Here is a 23,128-nt window from a genome sequence, read left to right on the forward strand (position 1 = left end):
AAACTCCCTCCCTCCCAAAAAAAACAAATGTAACGAATGACACCAAAATGACTCGTGGACATTTTTTTTTTCTTCTTTTTTAAGTTGAATGGGAGTCTATGGAGCCAGAGCCTTTTTTTTTTTTTTGAGGCAACCCCTAACGGCCCTCTGTGGTATTGCAGTTTAAGGCATTTCTGCATCAGCCTAATTTTTCAGACCTGGGAGCTAGGGTCCACTTTTATATGCAGTCTGTGGTACCAGCACAGTTGGCACCAGCTTGAGACCAAACTAAAGCGGAAAAGGGTCCGGTGGCCCGAACATGAATTCAAAGGAATGGGATGTTGCTGCTTTATGTGTGGTAACTGCTAAATTCTTAGCCATCGGCACGAGAGAGATCTTTAGGTTTACGTTGCGTTGTCCTGCTCTTAACGCAGCCTCAGCCTGATGATATTAAACATTGAAAGTAAAATATTGGTAAAATATAATGAATAAGGTTTGGATTTCAACATACTTTATTGTTTTTTTTTTTTGCAGACTCGGATGTTTTAATAGTAACTTACCTCAACAGGCAAAAAAAAAAAAAAAATATCAATTGCAGTTTAAAGATACATTTTTGGGTAATGGTTGATTCCTGTTACACACACACCTGCATCCCACTATATCACCGAGTACTTTGACGGGTTTGAAATTACTGTCAACATTTAAAAAAAAAAAAAAATTTTTTTTAAAAGGATTAAAGGAGCAGTGTTGTAGGATTTAGCGGCATCTAGTGGTGAACCGTTATGAACATTAGACCTCAGTTCCTGCCGTAAATCTCCCTCCACCCTGCACACCGAAACGTTCACTTTCACAGGCAGCGCAGCCTGTTTTATAACCGTCTCTCGAGGAGAGGATTGATTAATGCTTCAATTCACGTCAGGATGTCGGACATCCATATTAAACACGGTCGAAGTTTCAAATAACGGGGTCAGCATACATCAAATTAACTTATTTTAGAGAGAAAGCTTGAGACTTCAGACTTCTCTGAGTAGAAAACGTACGCTGAGCTGAGGTCAACTCGTCCCAGATTTCTTCCTGCGCTCTGTATCCTCCGGTCGCGGCGTGCCCACGCAGGACAGACCGATGGTGCCAGGAGATATTATAACGCAACGGTCAGTTGGCAACAGGAAAAGAACATTTTACTTTTCTTACGTGTAAAAGTAAAATGTCAAAATGTATATTTGTTAAAACGTGTACACTCGTTTTTGTTGTTGTTGTTGTTGTTGAAGCACCGGATCAGTTGTTCTGCACCTGCTGTTAGGTTGCGGCTCGTTTTTTTTTGTTTTTTTTTAAGGTTGTGTAACACTGTGGCAGCAAGTTTACATACGGCACTTAATAATAATCTAGATATTTGAACTGCTTTAATTTTATAAAGTCTACGAGAGAATCGTGTTATTTTTTTTTTTTTTTATTTTATTTTTAAAGGTTTGTCCGGATTACTCACCGAAAGTGTTTTTCGATCACAACACGTTCCTGCAAACGTTTCACAATAAAAGCCTTCTTAAGAGAAGACGCATTTCGGTCTAGTGAAGCGGGCTTTTAATTTGAAAACAGATAGACTAAATGTTGAGTCTGTATTCATGTGTAACGCAGTCATATTAAAACGGAAAACGGTAGCAGATTAAAAGGAGATCAAAATCGGATCGAGAGAGATGTTAACGTTTTATTTCCCCACTCGGAGCAAGAAAGTGGCTGAGCCTCGCTCCAGTGTGCTCCAGCAGCACCACACCTATAATGTACACCTATCAATAGTAAAATTATATATATATATATATATATATATATATATATATATATATATATATATATATATAAAAAACATAAAATAAGAATAAATTATGTCGAACAACAATTGCAATTTGGCCAAACACAGGAAAGTGGGTTTTCAGCAAGTGGTGCCTTGAAAAGACAACGGCTAAATTGGCTTGTTTCAGCGGATTAGGGGCCAGTATAAGATGAATAAGGACTTTATTGGTCTCCAAATCATGCAAATTTGCTCTGGAGTCCCGATATTTAAAAAAAATTAAAAATAATCGACTCTGAAGTCCCTACTTTCACGTTGACGTGAAGTTCTTTGTACGGCAGAAATAGCCAATACACATTGTTTGGACTATTTTATTTTTCAAACGTTTTAACAATTCAAGAGAACGTACAGAACATTAAACATCGAAGAACATTACACAACAAATTGAGAAAGAAAAATACACAAATAAATGAAATAATATTAAGTCGATGAAATCAAGTAAATAAATAATCCCCCCACCCACCCACCCAAATAAAACAACAACAATTTGAATTAAATAAGATACACATTGTTAACCCAGTAGTGGTGTGTCTTAAGTGTGAAGGCATGAATGTGTGTGCCCTTTGAACTTCCTTTTCTACTACTCCTATACCTACATCAGGGCTCCTTGGCACTTTTTTTTTTTTTTTTATTGCTGCTGTGTTTACATGAATCAGGCAAAGTCAAGGTCACAGTAGGACAGAAGAGAGTCCGGAAACCAGCTGACAACATGGTCATTGCGCCTGGAAAAACAAAGTGAGTCATTTGAATTTTATTCATCACAATCTGCAGTCAAAATGTTCACGACATTGCTTTGTTTGCCTCCGTTCATATTTGTATAATTGTGTCATGTGTAAAAAATTATGAAAACTTGAATGTACATACTAAGCAAAAACGTATATGCACATTTAAAAACAACAAATGAAACCAATTAAATACTGGAACAATTTCATATATAGTCTAGTCCATACGAAATATAAGTATAATAAAAAAAAATGTATACGCATTTCACATATAGGCTATCATTATTTATACATTATAAATGTTTTTTTTTAATATAAATGCGTAATATACAAATGACACATACATTCATGTAATATTATTTACATAAATATGACATGTTACTGATTTTTATATATGAGAAATGTAGTAGGCGTGTGCACGTAAGTTGAATATGTGTTACAAATACTGTAAATAAGCAACTAGAAAATGGACACGGGATTTAAACCTGCAAAATTGTGTCGCGTGCTCTTTCACTATCCTAAACTCAGGTTATTGCTCCCTGTGGGCCCGGGCCAGCCATGGGAGGACAGGAAGCCTTCCTTTACATCCCGCTTTCCCTGCTCTTCCTTAACTGCCTCCTCACCATGCATCCCAGAGGAGGAAAGAGGAAGGCTCTCTCGTCCGTAGCCATTTAATAAGCCGGAGCTGCCCCATCGCATCTCTGCCCAGCTTCATTGTTTCCCTGATTCACTGGGACTCTTGAGGGTGGCTCTGCAGGGAGTCTGTCATGTAAATGCTTGCAGCAGCAAACAACGCTGCGCTTCCTTTTCTGAGATGATTGCCATTTTGCTGTCGCCTGGCTGATGTTAAAAATGAATAGCCCAGCTTTTTTTTTTAATTTTTTTAATTTTTAATTTTAAACTATTGGAATACGTGAACAACTGGAAACACGTGGAGTTGTACAAGTCATAAAGTTACTACTGCAAGGCTCTGTATGCAGTAAAATGTTGTTATGGGTAATGTGATCACAAGTAGACAGCTCCAAGTAGTTCTGTTCACACCGGGCATTATCGTGCCGCAAATGACCACTTGTAACTTGATATCATCCCCCACGCTATATGCAAGTTAACATGTACATCATGTAAATAAACGTTCACGTTTGTGAATATCGGAGCAGTCGAGTCTGTAATTTACAACATGAATCATCAGACTATCTTTACCTGCAAAGCGATCACAGTGAATTTAAGTACTTAGATAAGCACTTATCTCCCTTTGCTTATCTGTAATTCTTTTCTCTTGGAGGTCAACCAAACCCCGCCCAACCTCCTCAGCGCAGAGAAAGTGATGAACCAGCACTTATCAAGCCCTTCTTCTCCTGTGGTCCAGCTGCTGAGAACCAAACAGGTGGACTGACATTAGTGGGGGCAGCCTCCCCTTTTAGGTGATTACATTACATTACATTTCATTTAGCTGACGCTTTTATCCAAAGCGACTTGCAATAAGTGCATTGCAACCGTGAGGGTACAAAAACCCAGAACAACAGGAATCAAGAAAGTACAATTTTCTTCAAGAAAGCCAAACTACAAAGTGCTATCAGTAAGTGCCATGTTAAGCGCTACTAAAGTTCTACCTATTCAAGGTAAAAGTCGGAAGAGGTGTGTTTTTAGTTTGCGGCGGTCATCGGGGAGCTCAATTCCATCAGTTAGGAGCCAGAAAGTATTGCAGACTGTGGGAGAGTTAATCATCTCTCCCTGCAAGGATACACTAACAGTCACTAATTTAAAGACGCCAACACCCGCTTATCACGCGACCCAGGCGGGACATGAACCCACAATCCCCAGGGTTGCATCCATTGTTTTACTGTTTGCGGGTGGAGGTGGCAGAGGTGGAGCAGACTGCTCGCCGGTCTCAAGAGGGATGTGTTCTGGACATGATGAGACTGGACAGCGCCTACCTGCTCTCACGGGTGCGGGCGGGAGATCGGAGCCGCAACCAATTATTCAAGTATTGCCTGATCTTATTCCCTCTCTATATTCAAACCCTGTTCGAAGGTCCATTTGCTTCTACTGACCCATTTACTGCTGAATATTAGTACCTGCAGGCTTTTCGCCCACGGTCCCTTGGAGTCGCGACTAAAGTTCCCGAGTAAGCCAGCAGCACTTTCACTCTCTAGCATATCTATAATTTTATTCAACCAGCTCGTGGCCGGGAAATAATCTTTCTGCATCGAACTCGTTCTCTTGGCTGTCGAAGCGGTCCGTGAACTCCGTGCTCCGACTGCGTGGCCTTTGCCCGACCGCACACATACAGCAAGACGCCTCTTATGCGCCCGAAGGTTTCTCTTCGGTTAAGTCAAAAGAGTTCGCCAGTCAGCTCTTACAAAAACACAGCGTGGTTGATAGAGTAGTGGCCGTAGCTATACATCTTTTGTGGGCCATCTTCAGAGGCTGCAACCTGACTCTGTTTGCATGTCTCTTAGCTGGCATATTATTAACCTTCTTCACCTTCATCAATTCCTGCCGTGTAAAAAATTAAGAAAGATAAACAAATGAAAATTACTCTCGAGGTCTTTACTTAGTGGAGGAGTGACGGACACGTCAAAATGAAAATGAGAAATAGTTGCCAAGCGAATATTTCAGGTTAGAACTATTCATGCCGGCGGCCATGCAAATTTGCAACAGTTGTTCAAAAAAAAAAAAAAAAAAGGTTCGAAGGGATTCGTGCCAGTTTATTCTTCAGAAGAAATGGGTTCAGGATGTCAAAAGTCTTGTAAAAAATAGGCGAAGGAGGTATTAAATACACCGCTATCAGTAGAAAAGCGCCAATATTGTTGTAGACACGTGCTCCTTTTTCTTTAAGCTGATACAGAGAGGCTTTAACATGATGTACAGTGCACATCGGTCACTACTGATTGTTGGACTTGGGCTCCTGCTAGTACAAAGCCAATATGTGTCAGCCCCCAGTCCTGCGTGTTCTTTAATGAGGCAATAGGAGAAGATGTCAGGCTTCAAGATATTTATTTAACAGCAGCAGAATAACCCGTTTACTGAGCTCTGGGTCCAGACTATGTTTCCCTGACCGCAACAGAGTATGTGTCAGTTCACGAAGTCTGACCTCCTGACTTTCCCTGACCCAGTCTTCTTATAGTACAGGAACCAAAAAGTCATGTGTATTGATGTATCCGTTGTTGATTGGTCGAGGTGGTGGTTGTCTTCCTTCACACCCTGGAGTCCTCCAGACAGCCGTCTGTTCCTGTTAATGCCTCAAAGAACCACAGTATGTGACCCCACAGGTTGCAGACCCCCTCCCGTGACCTTTTGGTTTGGCCCAGCAGTATCACTCTCATTTACATACACAGCCTTTTGTCTACACCTTAGGATTAGTAGTTGATAATACGACCTATATATAAGTAATATGATATGGCATATATATATATGTTGTATTATTGTAAACATAACCTAGCACAGAATCGCACATGATACAGCGGCTGGACAGACGGGCAGGGAGAAATCAGATCAGAGAAAGGAGGAGTTTTATTTGGGAATGATTGAGGGCCAACACAGATACTGGTAGACAGCCTTTATACTCATTTGCAAAAAACAAACAAAAAAAAAAACAACAACTTTAAATACGATGATAAACTAATACAACTTGTAATTCCTTTTTTTTTGGCAGATGATGTAAATTTATAGACAACCGAAGTCATTTTTTATACACGCGTAAACCTGGAACACGTCACCTGATGCCGGGCCTCAGAAACAACGGCCACATCCCACGCGTAGGGAGTTCAAAAGCCAGCTGCAGAGCGGAAGTTAAGGAAACGAGTGCGCGCAAAAAAAAATAGCGACGCATGTGGACGGGTTGCAAAGGTGCGTTCAGTGGGAAGGCTGACCTCCGAGATATGTACAAAGCAAATAGAAAGATGCAAGTGGCCTCTAATACACAGCATTGAAAAGGAGAGGGACCAGAGAAATGCAGTCGGTACACACACTCGCATTGTTTGCGCCGCTGAAGCCGCAGCTAATCAGCAGGTCTCCATCCAAACGGAGCTCAAATCTGACTGGAATTTCAAGAAAATGCAAATGAACGACTGTCTGCGTGAACTGCTGTGCAAATATTGAGAGGTAAGCAGCGTTCACTTTTCCAGGTGGGTGCCACGTTTTGACCGTTGCGGCATGGAGGTTGGAGAAGCAATGCGTGGGACTGGAGGGTTGCTGGTTTGATTCCTCGGACCAAGTAAATAAAACAAACAACAAAGTCTTCTCGGTGTTCTTGTCCGAACACACCTTTTGTCCGTTTTCAGGAATAACTCTTAAATCAACAATTTACAGTAAGTACGTACAGTTGCCTCCTCCCGGCAACCAGCTACTGTGTTGTCTGAAACTCAAAAAAAACGGTTCTGTCACTTGCAGGCAAATCTTGACAAACAAAACAAAGGAACCCCTCCTCCCAACGCAACCAAGTCAGACTGGATAATACACTTGACACAAAATGGGTAACCCGTCAAGATTAATAAACCAAGGAAACATAATTCTGGTCATTTGACAAACAAGGTTATTTTTTTACATCCCTAAATGTGGAACACCTTATTGTAAAACAGACGTGCCTTTAAACAGACAGAAAGGCTCCTGCGTTTGAGGTGTGATTTTCCTGTGCGGCACCGGGGTCGCGGAAAGCCACGCTGACCGCCGGCGCTGACCACGTCTCCGTCGTCAGACAGTCACGTGTAACCTCCGACGTGCAGATTTAAGCTGGAAGGAAGTGCATGCTGAGTGCGTTGAGGACGTACTGCATTACATTAAGGCAGTCCTGCAAAGATTGCGTTGTTAGTTCAAGACACATACCACATGCAGCGTGCACTTAAAGCATTAAGATGTGTGTGTGTGTGTGAATGCTTTGCTTTCATCGCATTTAATATGAGTAAAGTCAAACAGAATAAACTGCACGCTTGCGTATCTTTGTTTGGGGAGTGGCGGGGAGCGATACCCTGCCATGTGCTTGTTGCTAAGATACCACACTGGAGTCTTGACACTCCTTGTGTGGCGCATTATGCTGCAGTCTTCTCATCCATATGCTCTGCTTGACTGCTATGGAGGATCAGATGCAGCGTGCACTTAACCTGCCTTTCAAATATTACATTACATTTACATTTCATTTCATTTAGCTGACGCTTTTATCCAAAGCGACTTACAATGAGTGCATTTACAATCATGAGGGTAAAAAAACCCAGAACAACAGGAATCAAGAAAATACAATTTCTTCAAGAAAGCCAAACTACCAAAATACCAAACCTTCCCAGCGTCCCGCCTCAGATGTTTGGAGGACAGTGGCTGAAGTATGACTTTAAAATGACCTTTCCACTCCCTGTCCTACTATCGTTCCACCTGTGTTACCCCATTATGTCAACATCTTGGGACAATACTGTCTCTTTAGTTTACAATGCATGTCAGATTTTCTTCTGCAGTTGTGAGTTTATAGGCATCGATAATATGACACTGAAATATTGCGCTGATTTCTGTCTTTCTCATGAAAGGTGCTTGGAAATGTTGCAGTTGAAGGATGCGTTTGAATTTCTATTGCTGATGTTCTGTACAAGCAGGTGGTGTAAGTCTACCCTGGAGTCGCCAGACAGCCACGGGCCTTTTAAAATGAATAATGATTCTAAATGCATCACATTTAAGAGTTTAAAGAAGACCGCCTTGTTGCAAACACAGGGCTGGAATGACCGTGGAATGTGCCAATCTCTACAATTCAAATATGCATTAGATAGCGTCACTGCTATGGATTAAAACAAAAGCTCTGAATTTTTTTCAGGTGAATTGTAACAAGTAAATTGTCAAAAAAAACAAAAAAAAATTCTGAACCTTAAAAGAATAACATTAAAAGGAAATACTAAAAAGTTCACATATTTCAAGACAGCTGTAACATGTTAATATGCAACTTTAAATTCATTCATTTGGTTTTTCAGCTATTTGTTCATTTTGTGAAGATTCCCTTCATTCATGGACTTTGTATGGCTCTGCTGAGCCACCAGAGGGCACCTCCGCACAGCAGACCAGCGGCACATCCCCATTAAGTGCCTGCACACTGATGAAGATATTTAATAAGGTACTTTTGTTTTCAATAGGACTTCAAATTCCCCAAGAAAACAAGACATTTACCTTTGAATCTGCGATTTTTATCAATAAAGCACTGGGGGAAGTAAATAAGAGTTTTACATTTTAAATACATTTAATATGTATCTAACCTAAGTGAAGTTCATCTGTTTTGCCAGCCTAAAATTAAGAGAGGGTGGAGCAAAGCTCTCCTCAAGGTTAATCTCTTTCAATGTTTAATACCTTCACACAGTTGCAGTTTTATTATTTTTTTTTAGGAGATTGGTTTTGATGTATTTAAACAAACTTTCTTATACTTTTGAAGACTTTGTGTCTTAACTGTCATCAGCTATTAAATATTACTTGTGAAATGTGCTAGTTTGTAGTTGGGCCCCCTGATCATCACTTTTATCCTTTTTTTTTTTTCCAAGAATGCCAAAAAAAAAGTTCAGGCATGAGCATTTAAAAAATGGTTATCTGGGCTTCGGCAATGAATATCGACCATTTTCCAATATTTATTGACATTTAAAGATAAAAAGGAAAAAAAAAAAAAAAAAAAGCATTCAATAATTAAAGAACTAATTTATTTCTTTTAAAAGGAAGAAATCTTGGACAAAACTCGACATCTGACTTAACCGGTTGGAATCCACTGAGAGCAGAGAGAAAACAAAAATAGCATAGAGTGACAACAAACAGAGACACTGGGTGGGTTTTGGGGCATCACGTTGTACTTTATCACTGAATAGTTCCGATCTGCAATCAAACAAATATCGTAGATCCAAACGATAAGGAGTTAACATGAGACTTCTGGGGCGCCGGAGTCCCTTGATTGGGGTGCACCCTGGTCAGCGCTCTCACCCTGACATCATTTCTCCCAACATCGCACCATGTGATTGTCTGTGGTTTAACTCTGTGTGTCATGTAGAAGTTACACGGGATGTTTCGGGATGAGAACGGTTCCACTTGGAGAAATAGTTTGCGATGTTTTGAGGACTCAAGATTGACAAGGAGAAGGGATTTCTTCTCACAATGTTCAGTGTGCGCTTCATTACAATAAAGTGTGAAACAAAACAAAACGTTTCAATGCCATATTGCAACTGATAAAACAACTTGGAACCTTTGCGGAAAGCAAGTAAAATTAAAAACTGCAAGCGGTGATACGCGGGCCCTCGCATGCTGCACGTCGGGGAGCCAGCGGGTCGGGGGTGGTCTACCCTGCATATCACTGCTTACAGTTTTAATTTTGCTTTTATTTTCTCAAAATATCAGAAACGTAACTGGAATATCTCGAAATATATATATATTTTTTTTTTACAGAGGGGTTTCACATATTTCAAGCTCTGCTGAGACCACTGAAAATGTCCACAAACTGTAAACATTAAAACTCCAGACATTAGAAGCAACAATTCCATTCTTTGCATTGTGACATCATCGAATCTGATGTGCACAGCGACATCATCAGAACTCAGAACTCCAGACATCAAAGCAACATTAAATTCCCTTTATGACATCGTCAAGTCTATAAATAGACCTCTGGCAGACTGTGAGGTCACTCCGTTCCAAACCTTGCCACTGGTGACACACTACCGTGAGTGAATATGAATATTAATTCAACTGGTGACACACTACCGTGAGTGAATATTAATTCAACTGGTGACACACTACCGTGAGTGACTCTTAAGACAGTAATACAAGGTGAGTTCGAGAGCGAGTGCCCAAGGCACCAACAACCGCGCCTGGAAGCAGATTTTTAACAAGTTCTCAGGCACAAAAAAGGAAAGGAAACGCCAAGAGAAAGAAGCCCTGCTGAGAGAAAAGGAAGCTCTACTCCAACAGGTGGAGGAGCTGAAGGCTGAGCGGCAAAGGGCCGAGGAGTACGGCGTCTCTCGGGAGCAGAGCCTCACAGAGCTCTCCAACAACCTGAAGTCAGAAGCGAAAGAAAACAAAGAACTTGGGAACCAGATTGAATATTTGACTGTCGAGCTCCACAAAGCAAAGACCTGGGCGAAGGACCAGAGCGATCTGTTTTGCAAAGAGAGAGCCAAGTGTTTTGACGAGAAGAAATTGAGAAGCAAACTTTGCAAAGAACTTGAAGAAACCCAGAACCAGCTGGCTCATGAGAGGTGAGAGGTGGAGTAGCTGAAGACTGAGCTGCAAAGGGCCGAGGAGCACGGCGTCTCTCGGGAGCAGAGCCTCACAGAGCTCTCCAACAACCTGAAGTCAGACACGAAGGAAAACAAAGAACTCTGGGACCAGATTGAATACTTGACCGTCCAGCTCCACAAAGAAAAGACCTCAGCAAATGATCAGCGCAATCTGTATCGCAACGAGAGAGCCAAGTATTTAGAGCAGCAGAAAACTGAGGCTCAGCCTTGGCAGAGAACTAAAAGAAACCCAAAAGCAGCTGGCTGACGAGAGGAGCCAGGTGAAGCTGCTGGTGAAGAAGCAAAATTAAATGAGGAAGGAGGTGGAAAACATCAAGAGTTTCACACCGTGGCAACCAGAGATATGAAGCTGAGGGAACAAAGAGTCACACCCTTCAGCAGCAACTGGAGACAGAAAGGAGGCGTCACTCTGCAGTTATATCAGAGTACCGGGAGGAGATCCGGAGACTGAAGGCTTGAACAGGATGAAGTTCAGAGTGGAGCCGCACAGCCACCTGTTACGCAAAGAGAAAACCACAAGTTTCAATGAGCTGACACAGAGGATCAAACTGGGCCAACAGCTAGAAGAAACCAAAAAAACAGAGCAACACCTTTCAGCACCTTCTTGAGCCAGAAAGTAGGTCTCACTCTGAAACTCGATCAGAGCACCAGGATGAGATCCAGAAGCTGAAGGCTGAACAGGATGCATTCAAGGGAGAAACGAAGCCTCAGATTCAACTCCTGCAAACAAGACGCCCTAACCCTAACCATTACCCCTAACCATTATGCCTAACCCTGACCCCTGACCCCTACTCTAACCCTAATCATCACCCCTAACCCGGATCCATAACTCTGACCCCTAACCCGAGCAAATAAATATGAAAATCTTGATTTGATTTTGCCATTTTGTCTCATCACTCATCACTGTACAAACCTGTAGGCATTAGTTTAACGATTAGCAGGCTCAACTTGGAACAAACAGTGATATGCGGGCGCAGAGTTTACCACAAACTCTGCAGCCGCATCCACCCCGGACCCGCTGGCTCCCCGACGTGCAGCATGCGAGGGCCCGCATTTCACTGCTTGCAGTTTTGATTCTCGTCCCTTATTCTTTGCCTTTTTGGCGGCGTTAACGTCCTCAAAAACTCATGAAAGTTGGCGCCTGACGCATGTCCAAAGTTTCGTGAGGTTTGGAGCATCCCTGGACCTTAAACATCAACTTCCTGTGTCACGGCGAGACATCAAACTTTGCCACATCGCCATGTTTTACTTTGTTTCATTTATTTAAAAAAACAAAACATGGAAAATGAAAGAATGAACATGAAAAGACCCTATAGATTCGAAGTGGTTAATAGATCTGGTCCAGGTGAATTCTGATTTGGATTCTTTCAACATTTTCTCTTGCTGAACATCGCCCACTACATCCTGGGATACGTGCCGGGTGAATCAGTCTGTAGGCGTTCAACAGGGCATCCTTCAGGTGCTGTTTCCTTTCTCCTTCAAGTGCTGCTTTCTTTCTTTCTTTCTTTCTTTCTTTCTTTTTACAAATGTACATTTAGAGGAGTCACAGCTTCACATGAATGATTACACAGACTAGCTGGACTTACTATATCCAAATGCCATGGATGCATACAGTGCTACTGCCCTTCCCACCCTTGGTAGGGTCTGATCACAAGCTGGTCCTGTTAACACCAAAGTGTGTTCCCCTGGTGCAGAGGCAGCCTGTAACCACCAGGACTGTGAGGAGGTGGACACGGGAGGCTAAAGACGCCCTGCAGGACTGCTTTGAGTTCACGGACTGGGATGTGCTGTGTGGACCACATGGGGAGGACATCAACAGCATGACGGACTCTATCACAGAATACATCAAGTTCTGTGAGCACACCACCGTACCATCCCGGACTGTACACCGCTTCCCCAACAACAAGCCGTGGATCATCGGTGACCTGAAGGTGCTTCTTAATCAGAAGAAAGCAGCAGGTCTGGGAACAGGGAGGAGCTCAGGAGAGTTCAGCGTGACCTGAAGGAGAAGCTCAGGGAGTGCAAGGACTCCTACAGGAGGAAGCTGGAGGCCAAACTCCAGCAGAACAACGCGAGGGAGGTGTGGACCGGTATGAAGGAGATTACTGGGTTCAAAGGGAGAGAGAGACAACCAGGGGGCTCCCTCGAGAGGAACAATGAGCTAAGCTGTTTCTTCAACAGGTTTAGTTCACCACTCTCATCTGTCTCCTCCACACATCACACCTCCCAAGCCGCTGCCCTTCCCCCCTCGCCCCTCCACCCTCAGTCCTCCCTGGTGAGCTGCATGGACACAGAGCCCTCAACATCAAAGGGCTCTTCCACCATTGACGCCATGACCCCCTCCCCCCCTCTCTGTGAGGACTGGCCAGGTTAGGAGACAGCTGGAGAGAATCCACCAGCGCAAGGCTGCAGGGCCTGACGGCATCAGCCCCGGGGTCCTGAAGACCTGCGTCATCCAGCTGGCTGAGGTCCTACAACACCTCTTCAGCTTGAGCCTGAAGCAGGAGGAGGTCCCAGTGCTGTGGAAGACGTCCTGCCTGGTTCCTGTCCCCAAGAAGACGACTCCATCCGGCCTCAACGACTACCGACCGGTTGCCCTCACATCTCATGTGATGAAGGTGCTGGAGAGGCTGGTCTTGGCCCACCTCAGGCCGCTGGTGAAATCTTCTCTGGACCCTCTGCAATTTGCGTACCAGCCTCATGTGGGAGTGGACGACGCCATCATCTACCTGCTGCAACGAGCTCAGTCTCACCTGGACGGAACCGGTGACTCTGAAAATCACTTTCTTTGATTTCTCCAGTGCATCCAATAATTAATAATAATAATTGGCTGTCAACTGGACAGTCTGGAAAAAGGTGGAAGTATCCTCGAAAAGGAGGACACTGAAGAAACTATTATCCATATTGGATAATCCTGACCACCCTCTCCACCACCTGCTGCAGGGACAGCGGAGCACTTTCTCCAAAAGACTGTACAATAACTCACCTCTGGCCAAATCAATCACCCAACAATAACACCGTTGGTTGTTTGTTTTCTTGTTTGTTTAAATCCTTGCACTATTGTATAGTTAATTTAATATTATTCTATTGTATTGTATATATTGTTCATTTTTATATTTAATATTTTTTACTGTTGTTTTATTGCATTTCCTGTATCTATAATGCTGCTGTAGCGGAAAAAATTGCCCCTTGTGGGATTAATAAAGTAACTATCTATCTATCTATCTATCTTGCTACTGTAAAACAGTTCCCTCCTCTTTTCTAAAGGAATAGCTGCACTTAGTTATGAAATTCCTGGGTGTTTCCATTTTTGTGTATAACACCCCACCGTATTCACCATCAATAACCCACACTGTTTCTTGGTAAATCGCGGTGTAGTGATCCCTCCATCAACACATGGCAGTCAGAATTTATCGAACAGCAGCCAATCAGAATGCTCCTTTTAGGGCGAGCCTCCGCGGGACTCGTCCAATCACAGCCGCGAAACGGGACCCGTGCCTCCGAGTTGTGCAGCGATGGGATCACGTGACAGAGGGAAAAGGAATGCCAACATGGACCCGTGGCAAGGACGGGATGTGAGTGTGCTACGACAATAACACGACGAAGCCAAACAGAAAACACGAAAACGGAGAACGCCATCGACGGCGCTGCGTCTCCTCAGCGACCGGAAAACACGGTAGGTCGAGCCACACGTCCGGGATTCTCCTGCTCGGCTCATCCGGAGAGACCGAGGAGCATAAATAGAAGAAGAAAAAAAAAATTCTGACCCAGGCGAACTTGAGACTCGTGGATTCCGATGCAGGCGCAGTTTGAATTGCCATGCTGTCGACCGCTCCTCCTTTTGCAATCAGATCGCAGCTTTTTTTTTTTCTTTTTCTTTTTCTTCTCTCTCTCTCTCTCTCTCTCTCTCGCTTTCGCTCGGTCGTTTGCTCACAGTTAGTTTTCCTCGCAGTATGGTTCTAATGGGCGCGTCGGTGCGGGCCGTGTTTACCCAGCGCCGTGTCCGTGCTCGGTGGGAAGTATGAGGCCCTTGCTGCAACATGTGCCCGACGGTCTGACAGCAGCAACAAACGTCCTTTACATAAGGAAACGGGGATTGTCTCACCACTGTAAGCGTGTCTGTGTGCACTCCAGTTTTTAAATTTGGGGTGAGCGGACCTGCTCGGGGCCCTAGATGCGCTGCCGGGGGTCCTCCCCCCCCCAGGTAATTAAAGGTTCATTTATAATTTCCAGAAATTTGCATAACCAAAACATTTTCCACTATAAATGTTTAAAATATCTTTTGGTACTGCTCCTCAATTCACTCACACTAAATGTATTTGTAACATCATTGCATCATAACATTAACTAGTGGCAGAAGATTTAGAGGACTATAGAGGAAGATGGCTTTTACAAAGTGTCCATATGATATAAATCCGTTTTTCCTTTCATTAACTGATCGCTCCTGGAGGATATTCCTTTTAAGAGGGCCATATATTTGACAACAGACTTTCAAAATAAAATATCTAACCTCAAAATCATGCAGTAAGTCAACTTGAAGGCTTCCAGGTTGGTCCAAAAAGTTCCTGGGGTCCCAAAGCCCCAAATTCACTGCGTGAAAATCTAGTTAGAAGACCTGAATTATTCAACTCTATATTGCACATAACATTGTATTTAATCAAATGACTACAAACATACACAAACATGACAGTTTGTGGTAGGCGTGAAGTCAGTAGGAGCTCAATAGCAAAACAAAAATACAGCCCCAAACAGGTTAGTTAACCCATGGGCCAGGTCAGGCCATTTAGAGCCGTTGGAGGTTTAATATTCAGCACTTCCTCTCCTCTCCGCATGTTGACATGTCCTTGAGCAAGACACTGAACATGAAATTGCTCCATGTGACACATGAAAATGCATTACAGGCTAATGATGGGACTGAGCAATACTTCATTATTACCATTTTATCCCCTTTCAATTAACATGATGCATGAACCTGTGGTGTTTTCCTCAAACAAAATGTATAAATCGGAACATATTTGAGTTTTAAACTTTGAAAATAAGTTATTTCAGTTCTTTTTTGATGTTTTTTTTTGTAAGAGCTAACAGCAGAACAAAATCAACTGCATGCATTTTGATTATTTGTGGGTTTTCACCTACATTTTCTATGTTCTAATATATTAGGGCTGCAACTAACTTTTCTTGTGGGTAATTAATCTCAATTTGTTTCAATGTTAATTAATTCATTGTTTTGTCAGTCAAATACTAGAAAGTAGTAAAGATTAACTGTTAGAACTTCCCCCAACTCCTTAATGATTTCTTTAAATGTCTTGTTACCCCCAGCAAGCAGTCTGAAGATTGCGATTAGTTGAGACAAACGGAATCAAAACCAGACATTTCAGAGGCAGAGCCCTGTAGGTTTGGCACAGAAACAACTGATAATCAGAATAGTTTCCAATTAATTTTCTGTTCATTGTCTAATTACAATATATTAATTGATATTGCCTCATCTCACTCAGCTCTGTGGTCTAGAATAGTATGGAGCCAGAGTGAAATATTGTTCGTGTACCATGTGATAAGTCATGAAGTACAAATGTTTTTAGTTGTGTCTATCTTTGAAATTAATAATTAGGGTACCGAGGTAGACGGCCTGTCCTGCACTTTTACTTTCTGCTGGGTAATAAGAGCCAATCTCACTGCTGCCTTTGCAGGTTTTTGTGATTCCTCTTCTGGATAGAGTTTCCTCCACATCCCCTCTACAGCGTTTGGCCTGGATCAATGGTGTCTCTCAGCAGCAGAACGCTGAGTTTGGACAATGACCTGTTCCGGGACAGCAGCAGCAGCCTGTTCTCGCTCGGCCCGGGGGACGGAGCCCGTAGCGAGGGGGGCAGCTCACCCTCCTGCAACAGCCCTGAGGCCGGGGAGCCGGGCGCTATGCACAGCTCGAGCCCGGGAGAGGAGGAAGATGAGGAGGAGGAGGAAGAGGATGAAGACGAAGGGACGCGTCTGCATATTTTTCTAGGAGCAGCGGGAGAAGGGGAACCTGCCAGTCAGGATCCTAATCTGCCAGAATTTCCCTTCCATCCTTCTTCCCCGTTCTCCCCAACCCTGGAGGACATAGAGGAGTTCTTGAGGGAAAAGATGGAAGTGGTCAAAGAGGGGCTGCTGGGCCCGAAAGAGGAGGCCTCTCCTCTACCATGCACTTCCATTGACTCTCCAGCTTCCACTGCCTCCCCGGTTGCTTCCTCAAAAACTATGAGTGACCCACGGACCACAGCTTCCCATTGCACTTCCAGGCCAGAAACGCCTCAGAACAAGAAAAAGAGACCCAGCCCCCCAGATGACCTTTCCCACTCTGCTCAAATCAACCCCTCACCCCCCACCTTGACCCCATCGATGCTCCTGGGTGCTCCGCTGGTCCTTCAGCTCCAGCCCCTTCCCGTGACTCAGCCTCAGCCTCCAGCAGGCTCTCCTCCTGGTGCCCAAAGTGGCATTTGGCTCACTCATCTGGTCATGGGTCTCCAGGGTACTACAGGACAAAATCTTACCCTGCTGGCCTCCCAGCTGCCCATCACGCCCACCACCTTGTTATCACTAAACAGTGGGGATAACAAGTCAGCTGACCAGAAGTACGTGAAGATCGCCCCTCTGCCCATCACCATGAGGACTCTAGAGATCACGGGCATGACAGGGGTTGGGTGCCCGGGCAACGGTCTGTTAAAAGCAGTGGCCCCCCGGCTGACCAGAGTGTCGCCTACAGAGAGGGTCCACAAATGCTCCCACCCAGGCTGTGGGAAGATGTACACCAAAAGCAGCCATCTGAAAGCTCACTTTCGCCGGCACACGGGAGAGAAACCCTACACGTGTAGCTGGCCTGAATGTGGCTGGAGGTATGTGACATGATGCGCTCTGTAGCCACTTTCACAGCTAATCTGAAGTTTAAGATTAAGATTACAGGGATTTTCCTACGGTGACTTCAGGGACCAGCAAGTAACGGATCCAGAAAGTTCAGAGTAACGGCTCCACCTGTTTAAAGTGGTTTATAATACTATAAGGGAAGAATCCTGTGGCGTTATCAGTGACAGAACATTTCAACCACTGTGGTACCCATGACTGTGGTATCTGCCAGGAACGTATTTTGGACATAAAATTTACGAGGCCAAGTGCCGTCCTGAATGATGTCGCATTGAGGTGCACTAAAAGTTGAGCCAGGTTCAGCTTTTTTTTTGACCCGACAACTTTGCATTTTCTTTGCCAGGGGTAGACATCTCCTGATGTGCCAACTGGTCTCACTGAAATCAGTATGGTCCTTTCTAGATCATTGGCTCTGTCGGTCCAATGCAGACAACTAACCGAAATTTTTAAAAAAGAAAGAAATAATGCTGCAGCTATTACGATTTGTTTACTTTGAATTACTCAGGAATCCATTTATTGTTTAGTCTGTCAAATGTTTGAAAAAAAAAAAAAAAAAAAGCTATAAAACAACACTGTCACAATTTTTTAAAGGCCACAATGATAATTTCACATACTTTATTTTGTGTGACAACAGTCTGGCATTTAGGCTCTTGAAATCAGCTAATTTTGGTATCATTATCTAAATGTTTTTTTTATCATATCTGAACAGAATAAATCCAAGATTACAGGAGTGTACCAATATTTTTGGAAGCTATTCTCAGTGCTAACTAACATTGACCAGCGTAAGAGGGCTCAAGTCAATAAAGACTGGTGCTAAAAACATATTTCACAACAGCTTTTCCGTCTACCATCATCCATCTCCCTCTCCTCCAGTGTTAAAATAGAACCCTATTTAATTATGCCATTTGTTTCATTAGCTTAATTTCCTTGAAAAGACCTCCTGAAATTTTTGTTTCGGAGACTGATCTCCAGGAAGTTCCCAAGTGTGGTTCTTTTTCTGCCCATGTTATCTGTTTTTTCAAGATCTAGAAACTTTTAAGAATTAGTCAAGGGAGTCAGCTGACACAGCGACTGTTATAGCGCAAGTAATTTACGACATTTACAACCACAATATTTTAAATAAATCTCGACTATTCGCAAAGCAACGCGTGACATCACCAATAATTGCTGCTCGTTGTGTTCATGAGGATGTAGCACTTTCCCCACTTATTTATTTCGGATGGGATTAGGCTTTAAAGATGTGCATATGCATATAAGAAGTGCAAATTTTGACTAAAGAACCACAAAAAGAAGTAAAATCTGACTAGTTTAATTTTGTTGACGATTCTGGAAGATGGCCAAGCAGAACGGAACAGAGCGGTGTCATCATGCTTATACAAAAGCAGAGTGAGGCAGATGTAGGGGCTTCATTAAGGGCTAGTACAAAATAGATTTGTTTTGTTTTTTTGGCGAGTCCTGCAATTTAATGCCTATAGAGCCCCAGAATGCAAAATGAAGATCTGGAAATGTGCCTAATACGTCCGCTTTAATGGATGATATACAGAGTTGCACTAATCTGAAAACCTGTTTATATCTTTTCAATTCTTTAAACTGTGTTTCTGATCCCGCCCATCTGTTCTGCTGTCACCAGGTTCTCCCGGTCCGACGAACTGTCTCGCCACCGCCGCTCTCACTCTGGTATCAAGCCATACGAGTGCTCACTGTGTGAGAAGAAGTTTGCCCGCAGTGACCACTTATCCAAACACACGAAGGTCCACCGCAGCTCCAGGCCCAGCAGGATTATCAGAGCCACAGTGTGACACCATGAGATGGCTCTAGACCCCTGCCCCGCAGTCACCCGCCCGCCCACCCGCCCTGCCTGCCGAGCCAGGTTTTGACTCGGGCGGGGGGAGGAGGGGTTTGTGACTCCCTCAGAACTTTTGGTGCTTCACAAGCAGAACTTTCAGAAGAATCATGAGCGCTGGCTGCTGTTTCACCCTTATAGTTTCCTTCCTTTCTCTTCCTCCCCACTGTTGACCTTTCAGTGTTCCTTCTTAAACTGAGCGAACAGCCAACTCAGGAAAAACTTAGCTCAAAGTGGATTTCCTGGCACACGCACACACACACACACACACACACGCACGCTCGCTCGCACACAGAAGTGGACTGGCAACATAAAGCAGCCCAGATTTGCGACACCAAATTTAAACTGACACGTTTTGTTTCTCAATCATGAATAATTAATTTTAAAAAAACGAATCCCTTAGTTTGTACAGTTTTTTTTTTAGGCTATTATGCAAAAAGAATTATGAGACTCATTTTCAAAGGTTTTTGTCACCATGTTTTTCTGTATAAAAAGCAAATATTCACCCTCAGGAATAAGTGCCAGATACTTTTAATGAGCGCGAGATCCTTTCAGTTGTGATGGCAACTGCTACCTGCTATTATGCACTGCAGTGGCCTTGCCCTTGCAGCTAAATTGTCCAATTTAATATCTGTACACAGGGTCTACAGTCTAATTGAGTGGGTAAAAAAAAGAGCGGCGCACCAGGAAAATTCCCAAACTTCCCGATGGCCAGTCCACACCTGCGCACAAACACAAACACATGCAGCAAAATGCATAACAAGAGACAGTCTTACGGCGGCCCATCTTGAAAGCACTGCTTGCACTACTGCTCCAGTTACCAAGATACCAGGTGCTGTTGAAAGTCATATAATATGAGCATTCGTGATAATATAATCTCTTGTCTACTTTTGCAATCGTCCCTCTTCCTCAAAGCCAAACTTCAGGGTTCACATGCACATGAAGCTTCCAAATATTTTACTCCCAAGTGTCCCATTTATGCCATGTGTGCTGATCATAAGGCTTGGATGGATAGAGTGAGTCAGCCCTCTCTCTGGGGTGAAATTATGATTAAGGGAGGTGGAGTCTCTTCAGAGTACTTTGATCTTAAGAGTTACAGCTGACTCTGAATGAATGACTTGATTCTTCACAATAGAGACATTGATCTGGTCATACTTAACTAAATTGTGGTTTTGCTCACAATTTGGCCAAGCTGAGAAAAATTCTTAAACTCAATGCATCCAACCCTGGCCTTTATTGCATTTATCCAATCATGAACCACATCATTTGGCCCCATATGCCTTTTCTCAGTCCCTGTATGTCCTAACCTCTTTATTGATGCCTTTTGTCCATATCACAAAACCTCTTTTGAGCCTACTGTTATCATATGACTGCTCTTATTTAACTGTGATTCTTATCAGGGGGCTGCCAAACCGGAATTCCATGTTGTGGCCCTGTGAGAGAATGAAAAAGACACCCTAGGTGCATGACAGTTTATAAGCTCATTGTTCTCTGAAATCATTGTGCAGCCGGTTTATGTGGCCTAGAAAACTACTCGGCCTTTAAGTTACACTTTTGCTCATGGTGCAACAGTGATGTGAAACCCTGCTCTTTGTTATTTACAGTAGCACTTACTGTAAACATGTTTCCAGTGGCTATAGCAGCAAGAAAAGCTAGCACTTAAAACAGCTGGAAAGGCAGCTAACATCTATTCAGTCCTCTGTAATAGCAAACTCAAAACAATATGTACTGAATATAACAGACAAAGATAATGTGTACAGCTTGTAGCCTTTATATAGGTGTTTTTTTTTGTTTTGTTTTTTTAATCAAACAGTGCATTAAGCTATTCAGTCATGTTTTGGCGGACGTTTTTGGTCTGTTATGTGCGTTTGATTGTAGCGTGATCAATCTGTGGAATGTCGGACTGATTATAGTCTGGGATTTGGACTCCTACTCAAACCATTAAGCTGAGTCTGCTGGTCTCAAGTGCACTTGTGTTAGTGGAAAGTGAGAAACAGTCATTGTGCTCTTATGGCAGTTCCATTCAATGTATCGGAACCATAAAATGCCAAATAAAAAAAAAAAGCATATTTTCTAAGGAAAGTTAAACTGCATCGGGCAGTCACCATTATCATTTGTTCTTTTGATCTCTACACTTTGGTGCTTGTTAACCTACAAGTGCTTCGCAGGAAGAGGCTCGATAACTGAAAGTGTAAAGCCTCACATAACTGGATTGTCTTTGTTGAATCAGCAGACACTTACTACTACAAACTGTAGGCTACTGGCAATCTTAACTTTAGCTCGAGCAACATTGGCGCTTTTGGATGAACTTGGCAGGAGAGCACTTCTGCATGTAGCAATGCACAGTCATTTACACAGCAATGATATCTTTTCCTCTCAGCATTTTGGATACTCTAGGTTTCATTCTTAAAAACCTTCTGCACTCTGTAGCGTAGAAACCCGTTCGAAGCAGACAGACGGGTAGACGTGTTTATCTGTCTGAACCAGTTGCTGTCTTTGTGTCTGAGCCTCCCCGGGCTGCTTCTACTGACCTACATCCAGACCTGTATTCCCTAATCATCATCCAGTTCTCTCTCTATCTCTATCTCTTTCTCTCTCTCTCTCTCTCTCTCTCTCTCTCTCTCTCTCTCTCTCTCTCTCTCTCTGTCATGCCTGTGAATCTGGATAAACACAGGTGGTATTTTTTTTGTTTGTTTGTTTGTTTGTTTGTTTTTTTTGAATACCAGAAATGCTATTTTCCTATTTGCAAAAATAAAAAGCAAAAAAAAAAAAAAAAATTCAGACTCTTGTGCTATTTTATTATTTGAGAGAGGCTTGTTGGAAATAGCTGTTCTAAGACATAAAACAACATTAGCAGTTGTAAAAAGATTTATAGTCATGGTTGGGTTTGCACAGGCGAGTGAGAAATGTGTTTATTACAGAAATAGTGTGAAAATAATTTCAACACTTTTACACTAATGTTACGTTTTACACTAATATTGTCTGAAATGATTTGGTACAGCTAAGTCGCCGAGTAAATGAACCAGCATTATAATTCATACACGTAGCAGAAAGTACTTTTGTTCAAGTATAAAAGTTGCACATGCCCATTTTTTTTTTTTTTTTTTTTTTTTTTTTTTTTTTTTACAAATTAACAAATGACCAGGGGATCAAGATCCACCTACCTGCAGGAAACACAACTATCTAGAAATGCTAAAAGGCTCTAAAGAGTCTTATTTTAGCTTGCTTTGTTTCTACAGCCCAAATAGTTTTTTTCTAGGAGAAAAAAATAAGTTTTACGCACACCAGCTCCAAACAACGAAGTAAGTAACTAAGCTGCTAAAGAGATATATTCTTCTCAGATTTTGGTGGAGACCAAAAATAACTAAAAAGAGCAACTGGAGTTAAATCCACCAGTTGGTCAAAATCACAACGCAAAATGAACTGTACTGAATTCTAAGTTTGCTTTGTGTCTACTGAACATGTGAATACTGTTTGCGAGCATGTACACCAAAACTATAATACAATTGAAATGTACAATACTGATGTACTTTGCGAAAGTATTTTCATTTTCTGCCCTTTAAGAGTGACATTTTCCACATGTTCTACATTTATTTGGCAACCATATCTA

The 23,128-nt window shown here is 42.7% G+C and overlaps 1 protein-coding gene and 1 long non-coding RNA gene across 4 annotated transcripts; both read left to right on the forward strand.

Annotated features, from left to right (window-relative positions):
* Nucleotides 1-787: 787 nt before the first annotated feature.
* On the forward strand, nucleotides 788-3,692 carry LOC138192126 (uncharacterized). 2 transcript variants are annotated; one of them, XR_011177778.1, is made up of 3 exons: nucleotides 788-1,130; nucleotides 2,479-2,557; nucleotides 3,073-3,692. It is a non-coding gene; the product is annotated as an uncharacterized lncRNA (long non-coding RNA). The 2 variants fall into 2 exon arrangements; XR_011177777.1 differs by lacking the exon at nucleotides 788-1,130 and having other exon boundaries at nucleotides 1,815-2,557.
* A 10,606-nt stretch (nucleotides 3,693-14,298) lies between these two features.
* Nucleotides 14,299-22,295, forward strand: LOC138192212 (Krueppel-like factor 15). Of its 2 annotated transcripts, XM_069139592.1 has the most exons (3): nucleotides 14,299-14,460; nucleotides 16,472-17,650; nucleotides 19,306-22,295. In XM_069139592.1, exons 2-3 carry the CDS (start codon nucleotides 16,539-16,541, stop codon nucleotides 19,472-19,474), a joined length of 1,281 nt encoding a protein of 426 aa, XP_068995693.1. In that variant the 5' UTR covers nucleotides 14,299-14,460; nucleotides 16,472-16,538; the 3' UTR covers nucleotides 19,475-22,295. The 2 variants fall into 2 exon arrangements, with proteins under 2 accessions (XP_068995693.1, XP_068995607.1); XM_069139506.1 differs by having other exon boundaries at nucleotides 14,299-17,650.
* Nucleotides 22,296-23,128: the final 833 nt, after the last annotated feature.

Source organism: Embiotoca jacksoni, unplaced genomic scaffold (assembly GCF_022577435.1).
Source record: "Embiotoca jacksoni isolate LCO1_2020_lvr unplaced genomic scaffold, fEmbJac1.0.p SCAF_1, whole genome shotgun sequence".
NCBI lineage: Eukaryota > Metazoa > Chordata > Actinopteri > Embiotocidae > Embiotoca > Embiotoca jacksoni.

Bases quoted from the DNA above. Each gene is read 5' to 3' on its own strand.
- LOC138192212 (XM_069139506.1), top strand. From the start codon at position 16,539: ATGGTGTCTCTCAGCAGCAGAACGCTGAGTTTGGACAATGACCTGTTC. The intron at 17,651-19,305 runs GTATGTGACATG...TGCTGTCACCAG, and splicing joins TGGCCTGAATGTGGCTGGAG to GTTCTCCCGGTCCGACGAAC.